This window comes from Magallana gigas, chromosome 2, assembly GCF_963853765.1.
Source record: "Magallana gigas chromosome 2, xbMagGiga1.1, whole genome shotgun sequence".
Classification (NCBI taxonomy): domain Eukaryota; kingdom Metazoa; phylum Mollusca; class Bivalvia; order Ostreida; family Ostreidae; genus Magallana; species Magallana gigas.
This window is the reverse complement of record NC_088854.1, coordinates 54,456,603-54,471,689: the sequence shown is the minus strand read 5'-3', so window position 1 is coordinate 54,471,689 and position 15,087 is coordinate 54,456,603. Positions and strand designations below refer to the sequence as shown.

Here is a 15,087-nt window from a genome sequence, read left to right as displayed (position 1 = left end):
TTAACAAATTACAAAAATACACTTACTATTAAAATCCTACTTGTTTGAGCTTTGCCCAGTATGGCTTTCTGGGTTTTGCAAAGTTGAAATAAGGGATCATAGTTATGGCCAAATAAGCGTTGTACAGCTGTGTATGCTGTTCTTTGCAGGGTTTGTGGTGTTCATCCAGAAGGAGATCAGTGATGTGACGAACCAGTTGTTGGACAGTTCACTCCGTCTACTGATGCAGCTCTTAGTTCAGTGGAAGACCAGCATGAACACGAACACCAAGGTCTGTTCACACCACATCATTCTCAGAGAAAGTACTCACAGACAGGAATTAGGATGATGAACAAACTGACTGAAGTGTATGATAATTCTTATTCAGGAAAACAATCAAGAATTTTATTATTTTCTTCTAGGATAAGAATTCAGGGGATGGAAATGTGGTTCTGGTCAAACAGGAAGTGACAGATCTGAGCGTGCTCCATGAGGTTGAGGGATTGGCTCTGGTAATGATGTGTAGTGCAAGGGTTGTCACACGTAAACTGGCTGTCCATCTCCTGAAAGAAGTCAGAAATATCTTCAATACTGCCAATACCCAGGTACATTGAAGATGACTCATAGCATTTATCTGTGAAAAGGGACAATTGCAATTAGAACTTCATGGAAATAATGAGATGTTTCTTACTGTATGATTTTTTATTCTTATAATTGATATGCTTTATCTTTTCTGTCAACATGTATGTAATACTTCTATTTATGTTTAGGGAAACTATGAGCCCTGCCTCTTGGAGATGATTGACAGATCATGTGGTGACATCATAAAGAGGCTACTGCCATCTCTTCCTCACTCGGAAAAAGTAATTTTATAACCATTAGTTGAGCCATGTTATAAGAAGCATCACAACTAGTTCAAACAATCAACTTCTCTTTTTTTTCATCATTTACCAGTCTTTAATCATGACTTCATCAAACATTGATCTGACCTGGATCATCGACCGAGCAGCCTCTGTCTGGAATCCGACCAATGTAGACCCCAAGATGCAGGAGAGACACTGGACAGCAGGCCGGGTCAGCCCCTGGATGAGGTGTGTGGCCATGTTTGTGTCCAGTGACTTTGGGATGACGGTGTGTCCCCTGGCTGTGGGAGCCGCTTGGCCCATAGTGTTCACCAGGCTCAGTAATGTCTACACTCTCCTGGAGCCCAGGTATGCTGAGATTTCTTGTGTAACATTTTTTTGCAAACACATAGTGCCCATACTTTAACAAAAGATGAAGTATTTATTGAATGCTTCGCAAAAATTTTTTTTTTCACATGTTCTAAACTTAATATTACATGTATTTTTCATAGTTGTAATGTAGAAACGCACTAGTCTGAGTCAATTAAAGTTTAAGTGTCAATATATTTTCATGGTTGTTATATATATCAGGAATGAATTTACAGTAGGGGTTTATAAAATGCACATTCAGAATTGGCATCGCTATGTCATTGTAGCACTATGATTAACGAGAATCGGACTTCACTTCTGCGATCTGGTACCTCAAACAAGAAACCCACCACAGAGAAAGATCTGGTGATGGAGTTATGGCAGAACTATGTCATCCTGGCCTGTGCTGTTGCCCAGAAGGGAATTACCCCACAATTAAGATGTGCCTCACCTGATCCAGGGTCAGTTTTGAAAAAAATAACAAACCACAAAAATCTGTTTTAATTTTTGTAGATTGGCTTATTCATATATGCATTGGTTTTCCTATTTACTTTGCTAACTTTGAATCTGATTCCATTTGTTTGCAATATACAGTTGAACTTCAGTATCTCAAATACATTGGATATCTCGAATACCTGGAGACCTCAAAGTTTATGACCAGTCCCATCTAGTTCAAGATAACGAGGTTTGACTGTACTTTTACACATTGTTATTTATTGTATGTTATTGTAGGTCATCCCCTGACAGTGCAGGGGGAGATAAAAGTGACAGCATCAAGAACAGTAACTCTTACTCTGCCTCCGCTCTGTTCCAAATGCTGGTACCACTGATGAAGTGTGAGAACATTGATATGAGGGACACCATTGTTAATGGGCTGGGCTACACCAATCCTGCTGTGTTCAGGTAACAGAAAGTTTGTAACAATAAATGATGCATGAAATGAGATTTTTACAAAATGGTTACAAAAGTCCTGGTTCCTTAAATAGGTGTACAAAGACATGTCACATGTCCTTTTAACAGGAATATTTAACAATTATGAAAAACATGTCCCTTTGATTAAGTTATGTAGTTGCTTTAACATATTTGTTATTGATTGACTAGGGAGCTGATTGATGAGTTGGTGGGCTACCTGAAGGAGGCCATTGACAGGAAGGAGGGCAATTTCAAACGGCGGAGGAAGAAGGATGTTCTCCGAGTCCAACTCGCTCATATCTTTGAGCTGATGGCAGCCAACAAGACATTTGCCCAAGCGTAAGAGTTTGTGATGATACTTTGATGTAGTAAATTAAAGACATATTGGTGAATATGTTCCTTTGTTGATGTAAATTATTTCATTCATTTAATAAAAGCAATGTGCCAAATTGAGACAGGATGCTGGAAATTTGATATTTCAGAGATTCGGGTGTGATAGAGCAAGATGAGCACTGTCTGAACAAGACGTTTGTGGAGTACATCGATGGAGCCCGCCAGTATCTGGAGAGTGAGAGTGACAGGAACCTGCCGGACCTACAGGACATCCGGCTTCACTTCAGTCGATTTGTACGGGAGCTTATCAGTAACACTCCAAGTACGTACTCATTACTAGTACAGGGTCATTGATCTCATTTATATTATTGCTGCAGACTATGAGAGAATTGTTAGGACTTGGTAGATGACATCTGTAGCTCTTTAATGTCTCTACACTCTTAAAAGAGTGAACACATTATAATGATGATGATAGATAATATTCTATTAAACATTGATATCTCAAATATCATGATATGTCAAAGTGAGTTTTAAGTCTCACTCACTGTGTCTTTATGCATTTTTACAAATATATATTTAACCAATATATTTTGAATCCTTGGATATTGAGAAGTTTTTTCTTAGATCTTTGACTAAGAGATAGAAAAGTTTGACTGTATTGTTTACATTGAGCACTCATCTGTATGGGCTTTGTTTAGTGGAGTACAAGCGTACCTTACTGACACGGGACCTGAGGTACAGTTTGTTTCACCTGTTTGGGAATTGGAGCGGAAAGTTCAGTCATACCATGGGGGATTCCACAGACAGACGGTGTGGTTCTTGTCTCTTATCCAGAAACACATATAGTATCTATGTAATGTTGTTCATTCTATAAATTGCCTAGTAGACCAAATATTAAAGGGATTTTATCCAAAATCCAGTACTGCAATATTAATGTTAATTCTAATGTTATACAACAGTAACTCTAGTATTGCAGTAACAAGCTTTTATATTGATTCAGTATCTGTCTATTACAGAGTGTCTAAGGAGGAGATAACTGATCTAGAACTGTCGGCGGTGCGGGCGATGTCCGCTGTGCTCTGCTGTGGCCCGGTGTTTGACCCCAATGGTCTAAATGACGACGGCTACATCTACAAGTGGGCCCACATGCTGCTCAGTTCTCATGAAGACAGGGTAGGTCATACAAGGTCAAGGTCATATGAGGTCAAATAGATCTGGGTGTTCTTACTAACCTAACATTGACTTAATGTGTATCAGTTCATGAACATATATTATCATAGAGAAAAAATCATATAGAAAATGAAAGAAACCTTCAACAAAGTATAAAAAAAGAAAGCAAGTTGACCATGAAAAAGTCAGCTTACCGGTAATCTGATTATAAAAGAATAATAGCATGTATTTGTTTTGATAACTACCGGTAGTTAAAAATTTATACTGTACTGTAGTTAGGTGATGGTTCATTAATAAATCAAAATCATTCCAGGGATATGGCGTTATTTACAATACATGTATACCAAGAGTACTTTAATGATGTGATGGCAGATTGCTCACTGTCTAGTTGAGTAGTGTACATGTGATACCTAGCCTTCTTTTCACATATTTCATTGAACATTTCTTGAATAATAATTTCATTCATTGGTGTAATTTATTTATCTAACTTTGAAAATCAGTATTTCTTTTTTATTATATACTTTTTCTGATACTATTGGACATACACATTTCATCCCATGTGCCAATTGTGTACTGTATACAGAGTTATTTTCGCCCATCTTAACTTACAAACGGTGTCGCCCCGTCTTGAATTCACCCAGACAGGGTTGTGTTTTAAGAGAGATAATTTGAGACAGTGGAATTGGCCCAGTCTCAAATTCGCCCTCTGACAAGGAGGCGAAAGGGGCAAAAATAAAACAAAGGCGAATATTTCCCTTTATACAGTATTTGAGAAACGGAACTAAACTTGATATCTAGTTTTATCAAGACAAAGACTGGAAATAAAACTCAACTTGTATGTACTACTTAGAAGGCTGCACAGTCTCAATACATGGCTGTGTTGTCAGAAGTTGTAAATGGGTGTTGGGACTACTAATATAATGATTGTCTTCTGCTAATGCAGATCAAAGAACAGGTAAGCCCGCATGTTTCTCCTCTTGTGCTCAAAGCTTCTGCAGAAATGACTACTCCCTCTGTAAAATGATTACTCCCTCTGTATTGTAGTTTACATGTTCTATGTTGGATGTTTCTTTAATTCAGTTTTGTTTAGTATGAAATAAAACAACCATCTTCAATATGCATCATATTATCAAAACAAAAATGAATGTCATTGATATTACATATGTTTTTTTGTTGTTGTTATGTCCATATCGTCTTTGTTTACTGCCAAAAAAAAGTTGTCAATATTTTATGAATAATGCATGAGCTTTGCCAATGTTTAATCTTTTTTTTTTCTCAATTTTCATTTCAAAATCTTATTATGAAACCCTTTTGTATTTCCCACATGCTTTCTACATTATTTTTCTTTTGAAAAAAAATCCCTCTTGATTTATTACATACAATGTTGTTACAAGCATGTTGGTATAAAAACACAGTTTCTTCTAGTCTCCAGTGTACTTGTACATGTATGAATGTCAGACAGTATGTTAGATAGTCAATGTAACATTTATACATGTATGAATGTCAGACAGTATGTTAGATAGTCAATGTAACATTTATACATCTCTCAGACAGTATGTTAGATAGTCAGTGTAACATTTATACATCTCTCAGACAGTATGTTAGATAGTCAATGTAACATTTATACATCTCTCAGACAGTATGTTAGATAGTCAATGTAACATTTATACATCTCTCAGACAGTATGTTAGATAGTCAATGTAACATTTATACATGTATGAATGTCAGACAGTATGTTAGATAGTCAATGTAACATTTATACATCTCTCAGACAGTATGTTAGATAGTCAATGTAACATTTATACATCTCTCAGACAGTATGTTAGATAGTCAATGTAACATTTATACATCTCTCAGACAGTATGTTAGATAGTCAGTGTAACATTTATACATCTCTCAGACAGTATGTTAGATAGTCAGTGTAACATTTATACATCTCTCAGACAGTATGTTAGATAGTCAATGTAACATTTATACATCTCTCAGACAGTATGTTAGATAGTCAATGTAACATTTATACATCTCTCAGACAGTATGTTAGATAGTCAGTGTAACATTTATACATCTCTCAGACAGTATGTTAGATAGTCAATGTAACATTTATACATCTCTCAGACAGTATGTTAGATAGTCAATGTAACATTTATACATCTCTCAGACAGTATGTTAGATAGTCAATGTAACATTTATACATGTATGAATGTCAGACAGTATGTTAGATAGTCAATGTAACATTTATACATCTCTCAGACAGTATGTTAGATAGTCAATGTAACATTTATACATCTCTCAGACAGTATGTTAGATAGTCAATGTAACATTTATACATCTCTCAGACAGTATGTTAGATAGTCAGTGTAACATTTATACATCTCTCAGACAGTATGTTAGATAGTCAGTGTAACATTTATACATCTCTCAGACAGTATGTTAGATAGTCAATGTAACATTTATACATCTCTCAGACAGTATGTTAGATAGTCAATGTAACATTTATACATCTCTCAGACAGTATGTTAGATAGTCAGTGTAACATTTATACATCTCTCAGACAGTATGTTAGATAGTCAATGTAACATTTATACATCTCTCAGACAGTATGTTAGATAGTCAATGTAACATTTATACATCTCTCAGACAGTATGTTAGATAGTCAGTGTAACATTTATACATCTCTCAGACAGTATGTTAGATAGTCAATGTCAGACAGTATGTTAGATAGTCAATGTCAGACAGTATGTTAGATAGTCAATGTCAGACAGTATGTTAGATAGTCAATGTCAGACAGTATGTTAGATAGTCAATGTCAGACAGTATGTTAGATAGTCAATGTAACATTTATACATCTCTCAGTATGTTAGATAGTCAATGTAACATTTATACATCTCTAGCTCACTAGAATGCTCTAATAGTTCTCTTGAGTTCCACAAAGTGTTCAGCCTTAAGATTATGATGCAATAGCTGCCAATTTCTTAGCACAAAATCAAATTTATTTAATAGACAAGTTTTCATTATGATGTCTCAAGAAGTGCACAAGAAAACTATGTTTCAGCATGCTTGCATCTCTTAAGTTTCTGAAATGTTTTGTTGTCTTGACTCTCTGGAAACATAGAGAGAAATGTTACTTGACATTATTATCTGCAACACCAATCCAAACAATAAACAAGAATATTACAGTTTAATTTTTTTATTTCATATCAGTGAAGAGAATCAAATTTATGAATATGTACAATGTATTATATGTTGCAGATATTGGTGGCTATTGCATATGGTCTTTAAAAATTTGTATGAAGATATACATGTAATATCACATAAGACAAATTGTGCCTTATTCTGAATTATAAATATTGTGTATCTAAAAATATAATTTGCCATTCCTGAAAAAAAATTAAATTGCACATCTTAACAACATAATGATAAGCCAAGAGAAGACCTGGACAGATGAGTTAGTTTTGTTTGTGAATTGAGGGCACCTGTTGATTTGATTGACAGATCTACGAGCTGGCCAAGGAGACAGTGGTGCTGTTGTTGGACTTTAACCCCGACACCAGCGGGCTGCTGGACTGGGTCATTGACCGGTGCTACACTGGGGCCAATGAAGTCGCAGATGGATGTTTCAATGCTTTGGCAGCAGTCTTCCAGTCTAAGTAACTATCCACTGTACTGTGAAACAGTTTTTCAATTCATTGGAATACTGTAAATGTAAAACCCAATAGCCTAGAATAAGTTTTGGACTACAGGGAACAATAGCTTAGCTTTAAGTGTAAATTTGTTATAAGTACATGTACATATAGGTACATGTATATACACTCTGTTTTTTACTTTCATAAAATCATTACAATAGATCCATTCACTTTTGCTTTTTAAATATGATTGATGAACAATCATATTTAATATCTATTCAGTATACAGATCATTCATGTGAGTTTGTTATTTTTTGACAGGGAGTACCCATGCGACCATGTTGCCATGTTGAACCTTGCCCTGCTAAATGTGGGCAGTCCCAGGACTCAGACCCACGAGACAGCGGTACAGCTATTACATCTACTTGACACCCGCTTCTTCCAGGAGCCAATATTCTACACAGAGTCGGCAGCAGACGACATGAACCATTCACGTCTGCCACTCAATGACATCTTCCTCTCAGTGTCCTACTGCCATGCTCAGATGTGTCTGTCAGAACAACTGGCCAAACTTCACCCGGAAATCACCCTGGATATGTTTTCTGGTGAACATTTAGCATATGTTTATCTTTACAATTACATGTAGTTTGAATCTCATAATTTTTATGATGACCATTTCCATTGATCTGATTTGAGTTACGTTTTGATAAAACAAATCTGGTAATATTTTGAGAAGATGTCTTAGCTAATCTTGTAATTCTGTTTTTGTGTTGTAGAAATTACCCACAGGTTTCAGACAGCCAAACCCTCAGTAAGGCAGACACTCCTGAGGTATCTGTTGCCATGGTTACACAACATGGAGTTGGTGGATCCCTCCCTACCACAGGCCAGTCCTCTGAGCAATTTCCTGACTCGTCTTCATGACCACCAGGTGGAGAACTACAAAACTCCACTGAAAGGAGAAGGATGGGGGTCACCAGAAGCCACAAAGATGGTCTTAAACAACCTCTTCTACATCACTGTCAAGGTACAGCTTTGAATTGCTTGTTTTTGGATTTGTCAGAATCATCTTATGGTATGGGTAGTTAGCTATCAAGGCATTGAAATATTTGACACTAATTTAAAGAAAATGTCCTGTGACTTGGGTTAAAAGATGTTCATGTACAAAACATGTTCATTCTAATTAAAATGTAAGATATAGAGACATAATGTTTTGCATTGTTAAAGAGAAAGCAACATGGACAAAATATTACTCTTATGTTCCAGTACCAAGGGGTGAATCTTAAAAAGGCTTATTGCATTATTGAGGAACTGCTTATTTAACTCTTAAATTTCATATTCAAAAATATAGAGTACAAATTTTGTCTTTTTAGTTTGGTGATGACCATTATCGGGAAATAGAGGAGCTTTGGGCAGCACTAGTCATTGGCTGGCCAAACAACTTGAGGGTGATCATTCACTATCTGGTCATCCTAACAAACATGGCAGCAGCTGAACTTTTACCGTTTGTAAGTACAAAGTGCTATTCAATTGAAGTTAATTATTTGTCATTCAACAAAAACTTGTTCCAGAATCAACACAATCATATTTAAAAAGTGTATTTGTTGTTGCACAGGCAAAGAGAGTGGTTAGTTACCTGGGGCGAGCAAGGCCTGAGCGTCTGGTGGATGAGTTAATGAATGAGTTACAGACAGTGGAGACGCTCAACATGACCATCGAGCGCACTCAGACACCCCCTTATTTCAGGCTCTCCCAGACCAAGCGCTACACTGTCCCAATCAATACTACAGATGATGAGAAGCTGGAGACTCAGCCAGGGGACGTTCCTCTAGAAAAAGGGACACTACACACCAAACGACACAGTACAAACGAGGACCTACCCAGTGACAGGTGGGACAAACGGCGACAGTCAATTTGATTGTGACTTTTTTCTTCATCCACTTATAGATCTTACATGAGTACTTACTACTATTTCAGCACCCCACCCACAGAGTCGACCACCTCTCTACGCAGTGTGTCCAGCACCTCCTCCACACAGGACCAGTTCCTTCTGGGTAAGGAGTGGGGATTAATTGAGTAACTGTGTTACTAATTACTAATTGAGAAATATTGTCAAAATATATTGAATTCAAACCAAGTTTTGATAGAAAGAAATAGAATGCTACCTGTGTTTCAGAAAGCTTTACTTCTTTAAACCTTGTCAGCAATTCTATTTTTAGTTTCTATCAGAAAAAAATAAGAAATATTCTATTGATTGTATTTTATTTGCTAGATATACAGTTTGAAATATCTTACATACATTTAGTATATTTTTATTTTTGATTTACTTGAATGAAACAATGAAAGTATTGCAAGACAGAACCTGCAATAAGTTTATATGTTGAAATATGATGTAACAAATATGGCATTGTACACTGATACTTTCTTTATAGATGAGGATATCCATCTGCCTGGCCCTTCCCCTGCTAGAGTGGCTGAGAACAGAAGAAGTGAGTCCCCAGTCCCCTACCCTCTACCCATGCCTGCATATGGAGGATACTTTGCTCCCCTCTCTGATTTTCTGCCTGAGAGTCTTCATCCAACTCCTGGCTTTCACAGGTAAAGTGCTTTCAGAGGTACACATGTTACAATGCACATCAAATTTACCTGTATTCATGAACTGGTTCATAGTATAATGATAAGTTGTATTCTCCCTGTATGAGTAACATTGCTGTTCATGTGTCAGTTTAACTAAAGTTGTACTGCATGTTCTCTCTCCCTGTAGGAGTAACATTGCAGTGATGTTCCTGTCAGATCTGGTGCTGGATGGTTTAGAGATTGATTGGTCAGCTCATCTCCCACTGATGCTCCACATCATATTCTTAGGTAAAAATATAAATTTCCTATTCTGCACAATGAAGATTTTAAAAACTCATGTAAAAACTACTTGATATGAAGGAATATTTTTAGGGCTTTAGTATGTGCTCAACCAATGGACAAATAGTGTTGATAGTTGAGATGTTGATTTCAGGGTTGGACCACACACGGGCCATGGTGTATGAACACTGTAAGAAGCTACTGGAGAACCTAATCCTCCTAGCTTCAACACAAGAAGGTCAGAACATTGCTAGGATGTTGCTGGAGTACCGGAGTAATATCTCGGATACCCTCAAACTCATCGCAGAAGACAGGGAAGGGCCAGGGGCCTTTGGTAAATTTCATACTGTGGTTTCATTCATGTTTGGGCATCAGTTTTCATGGATTTTGTAAATTGCACAATTTTAATGGTGCACTGAAAGTAAATTCATTGACATTGGCTATACTAATACAAATTGTGGTCATATTTCTTACGTTGTTGAACATCTGATTTTGTGAATCTGGTTAACAATGAAAACTACGAAAAATTGGTTCTCAATGAAAATGATGGAATCACAATAACATTTAGAAACAGGCAAGCACTTTTGATTATTTTTCAACAGATGAAATGTATTTAATATTTCTGTAATGTAATATTGAACTGTTATTTTCAGAGAGCAGCACTGAGGATCCGATCTCTAGATCCACCATTAGTGTGGAGAGCAAAGACAGCAACCAGACCCTAATCCCTGATGTTGCTGTAGCAACAGAGCAACTCAGTGACCCAGATTCTCTCAACACAGTGGAAGATATTGTGAAAGCCATTTTGGAATTCATGGAGACCAGGTAAAATTGGAGACAGTTGAAAACAAATATTTATTAGATTCTTGATTGTATTCTGATTGATCAGAAATTAATTCTTTTGTTCAGACGAGGAAGGCCACTCTGGAGTTGTGAAGACATTACACCACGCACCCTGAAAACCCAGAGTGCATACAAGCTGGAATTCTTTTTGAAATGTGTTGTAAAGTGCTTTAAAGAGTTATCTCCCATTGCCCTTGTGGAGCAGAGGTGGTCCCATGTGGCGCTACAGCTTGCTTTGTCCTGCTCATCCAGGCATTATGCCGGGAGGTCATTCCAGGTAATGAACAGAAATAAAAAGTGTGGTTATAAAAGAAACTTATGAGAATAGTAAATATAATGGAGTGACAGGTTAGGGTGATCCTTTTAACATGCTTATTAACATTGTGTGAATTATACAGGTATTAAGGGCTCTCCACATCCGACCTACCACTCAGATGTTGTCAGACATCTTGTCTCGTTTGGTGGAGACAGTAGCAGAGCAAGGGGAAGACATGCAGGTCTGTCAACTTTATATGGCATTGTATGATACCAAATGGCAAAGTAAATGTAAACATACATGCTGCATCAGAGACCCATTCAGAGATCAAAATAACATGCAGTATGGAGGATTAAAACATAATTGAAAAATTGTTATGAACATACATGTGCCTATAAATAATTTGAAACTTCATGACTTTGTACAACAAACAGCCGATGCACGTAGCGATACAGATGGCATTCAAAGTTTAAAATCAAAATCGGCATTGAATATCAAGACATTTTGAACAATGAAATGATTTATCGTTACATATATTGTTATTTTTCAGGGCTATGTGACTGAGATCATTCTGACACTGGAAGCTGCAGTAGACAATCTGGACATAGAGATGCGTCCCATGGACTACATGAGGGAGATATTCATGTCCACTCCTAACTTAGCTAAGGAGTACACAGAGGGTAGAAAGGGGTCACTGATGGCCCCCCGACAAGCTATCCCCCATCACGCACGAAGCACGAGTTACTCTGTGACTGGTCCCCCTCACAGATCTACTCACTGTTAGTAATCCATTAACAACTCACAGACGTGGGCTTATTATTAATTACTCTTGCAAATAATTGTACATGAAGTTAAAAATCTCTTTAACTGTTCACTTTTTACATGTAATAAAAATTTGTGTGAATCTGACTAATATGGGTACTTTTTTCTGTTTGTGAATTCTAATTTTGATCACTGTCTATGCACATCTTTTTTCTCTGTTCCGTTGGTATTGTCAGAAATTTATGTTTGTTTCTGTCATCTGCAGTGGATCTTCGATTTCGAGCCAGTACGGACATTGACAGACTCCGGTCCAACATCCCGCGCTCTCGCAGCGCTCAGTCTCTCAAAAATGCCGATCAGAGCAGCTCCGAGGACAAACTGACAATCGTGGCTCAGATGTTCTGGATCGCTGTGTCTGTGCTCGAGTCTGATTATGAGTATGAGTTTCTGCTGGCTGTACAACTCCTGAAACGAGTAGGTGAAATCATAAAATTATCCAGATTATTTCCATTCTGATCATTACAAACATGCATGTACTTTTATTGTGATCCAATTTCGTTATGGTTAGTGTGTTGGTAGCCTCATTAGTACCAATTTATAATTAACATTGGTCACTGTGAATCGTAGATCCTTCAGCACATTCAGCCGGAGAGGACAGAATGTCGTGAGAGACTAGAGAAGATCCAACAACAAATTAAGTGGGCCAACTTCCCCGGAGTACAAGCTCTCCTGCTGAAGGTAGAATCTGGCTTGTGTAAAGATTTGTATTAAGATATATTTCCCAATAGAATTTGATAAGAAATGATTATTTTTTAAAGTTTCCATGCTTGATTAAAAAGAGAAATTTTCAAAATAAAAGAATTTAAATTATTGAAGTTAAGTGATATTTTCAATAATTATAGAATGTTGAATATTGATGACAATTTAAAAGTACACTACGATAATGTGTCTCTTAGGGGTTTACCTCGTCCGTTACCATGGAGGCAGTCTGGTCCTTGCTGTCCAGATTGACCATCAGTATCACTGCCCCTGTAGTGGACCCCACAGAAAATTTGGGTAAGCAACAAAATGTATTATTACATGTATATAAAATTATTTTGTAATTGTACATCTCACAGCATTTTATGTATAGATCCATGTACAAGTGCTTGAACATTTATGTTTTTTCCCAATGCAAATGATGAAAGCCTTATGTATGCAATGTTTTCAGTTACATTTAAATTGAAATTACTATTTTCAGGCTTCCCAATCAATGTGATAGCTTTATTGCCAGTTCTCGTCCAAAACTACGAAAATCCAAGTCAGAGGTGCAGGGATGCTGCCGACCATATTGTTCAGGTAAATAGCCATCTCTATAATCCCATCAGTACAATTGGTCTCCATTACCTCTGTAACTGTATGAAGACTTGTATGCATCCCTGTTGTTCAGTCTTGCTTAGCCTTTGTATATAGATGATGTATGGTGCTGATGAGTTTGACTCGGTTCCCTTTACAGATATGTTCCCAAAAGTCTGAGCGCCTGAACAATCTGGGCACAGTGATGTCACTGTACAGTCGCGGAACGTTCGGTAAGGACAGCTTCCAGTGGACCAAGTGTGTGGTGAAGTATGTGCTGGACGTGTACGCGACGGCCAGCCTCAGTATGATCAGCTTCCTGGTGGAGGTAGGTCAACACTCACTACTGATCATTCAAATGATAAGCTATTTATATTTTTAGGAATTATTCTTTTAATTCTGATCAGTGCTTTATTAAAGCAGAATTTGCTATAGCAAATCTATGTAAGTCTACATGTATGTGTTTACCGGTAAGCTGTGCATTGAATAATCTGTAAGTTTGTTTTGTTGTAACTTGTAGGTATTGGAGAAGGGACCGAGCAGCTACCAGTCGTCTGTGTTCCAGATCTTACACTGCATGGTTCACTACATCGACATCAGCTCTCCCTCCTCCTCTGTCCTCAACTCCGAGCTTATTCATGTCATCAGCAAACATGTGGAGGTAACCTACTCAGCCCCCGAATACAGCTCTAAAGATGATCTTGCAATACAACATTCTTTGTATATACATATGTAACTGGATTTTTGATAATTTGTTGGAATTAAAACATATTGTTTAAATTCCACACTAATAAAAACAATTTAAAAAAGAAAAATTCTGCAACATATTTACTAGTAAAAACAACCTGTTAATAGACAAAAGACTTTTGAAGCACTGCATGTACTTGCTTAAATACTATTTCATTTTATTTTAATACCATAATCAGGGTTCCCACCATAAGGAGGCCTTAAAGATCCTCAAACTGGCAGTGACCCGATCCTCCACACTCGCAGCAGCCCCTCTGTCTACCACCACCACCGCCACCCACAACTATAACCCCCCCTCCACACACACCTCATTCGCCGAGGCAGAGATGTTCCTCACCAAAAAGGAGTTACCAGGTAAGTCCCACAAAGTAAACTGGACTGCAGAATCCACTCCCGACCTCAGAACACTTATCTTATTAAAACACCTGTAATCTGATTTTAGGCCGTACTCTGGATTTTGCCGTGGACATGAAGACAGTGCCCATTGTTGGAAGTAACTTCGTCAACAGAGATATTCATGGTCCCGTGAATGTACAGCCTGTCACACAGGAAGTGCCGACCTCCCCCGCAAGGAAAGGCCCTGGAGATGGGGAGTCCTGCTGGAGAAAGCCCCAGAGCTCACAAGTATGGAGTCTTACAGTGTATTCTAATGGCATTGTTTAGTTATTGTGAAATGATTGTTTGACATCATGGGGCCAGTGTTTATTGATTGTCAAAGATTAACAGTTCATAGGGATGTTATTTTGTTGATTCCTTTGTAAAAAGGGGGGGGGGGGGATCCGAGGAAGTGAATTTGTGTTTGAGGTGTTATCATAAAATCCTTGATATTTCAACAATATCATATTGCATTCAGTGTTTCAACCAATTTTGTATAAGGTATTGGTTCCAAAAAAAACCTTTTTCATTGTTTTAATTATGTTTTATAGCCCCGAGTTCGTGAGCGCCTGGCTGAGCTGCTGACATGTTATGGTCAGAAGCGTCTTCCCAAGAGCCCTTCAGTGAGTACTGACGTTTCGTTTAGGGGTCATCTCACAACATCCTGTCATGGCATGTTCCCAAA

At 37.5% G+C, this 15,087-nt stretch overlaps 1 protein-coding gene across 4 annotated transcripts in view; it reads left to right on the top strand.

Annotated features, from left to right (window-relative positions):
• The window catches only part of LOC105331772 (protein furry), a 56,791-nt gene that overhangs the window by 33,551 nt on the left and 8,153 nt on the right, over positions 1-15,087 (top strand). For all 4 annotated transcript variants that reach the window (XM_066077275.1, XM_066077273.1, XM_066077272.1 and 1 more), the window contains exons 18-49: positions 150-271; positions 402-584; positions 750-842; positions 934-1,190; positions 1,478-1,651; positions 1,923-2,093; positions 2,292-2,441; positions 2,585-2,757; positions 3,134-3,245; positions 3,452-3,608; positions 7,098-7,252; positions 7,550-7,833; positions 8,005-8,255; positions 8,602-8,736; positions 8,844-9,118; positions 9,206-9,282; positions 9,661-9,826; positions 9,993-10,093; positions 10,239-10,418; positions 10,738-10,909; positions 10,994-11,204; positions 11,326-11,424; positions 11,734-11,962; positions 12,211-12,419; positions 12,573-12,683; positions 12,902-13,001; positions 13,186-13,283; positions 13,441-13,608; positions 13,801-13,941; positions 14,207-14,381; positions 14,470-14,651; positions 14,954-15,025. In XM_066077275.1, coding sequence (XP_065933347.1) covers positions 150-271; positions 402-584; positions 750-842; positions 934-1,190; positions 1,478-1,651; positions 1,923-2,093; positions 2,292-2,441; positions 2,585-2,757; positions 3,134-3,245; positions 3,452-3,608; positions 7,098-7,252; positions 7,550-7,833; positions 8,005-8,255; positions 8,602-8,736; positions 8,844-9,118; positions 9,206-9,282; positions 9,661-9,826; positions 9,993-10,093; positions 10,239-10,418; positions 10,738-10,909; positions 10,994-11,204; positions 11,326-11,424; positions 11,734-11,962; positions 12,211-12,419; positions 12,573-12,683; positions 12,902-13,001; positions 13,186-13,283; positions 13,441-13,608; positions 13,801-13,941; positions 14,207-14,381; positions 14,470-14,651; positions 14,954-15,025 — 5,183 coding nt within the window. The remainder of the gene's footprint in view (positions 1-149; positions 272-401; positions 585-749; positions 843-933; positions 1,191-1,477; positions 1,652-1,922; positions 2,094-2,291; positions 2,442-2,584; positions 2,758-3,133; positions 3,246-3,451; positions 3,609-7,097; positions 7,253-7,549; positions 7,834-8,004; positions 8,256-8,601; positions 8,737-8,843; positions 9,119-9,205; positions 9,283-9,660; positions 9,827-9,992; positions 10,094-10,238; positions 10,419-10,737; positions 10,910-10,993; positions 11,205-11,325; positions 11,425-11,733; positions 11,963-12,210; positions 12,420-12,572; positions 12,684-12,901; positions 13,002-13,185; positions 13,284-13,440; positions 13,609-13,800; positions 13,942-14,206; positions 14,382-14,469; positions 14,652-14,953; positions 15,026-15,087) is intronic.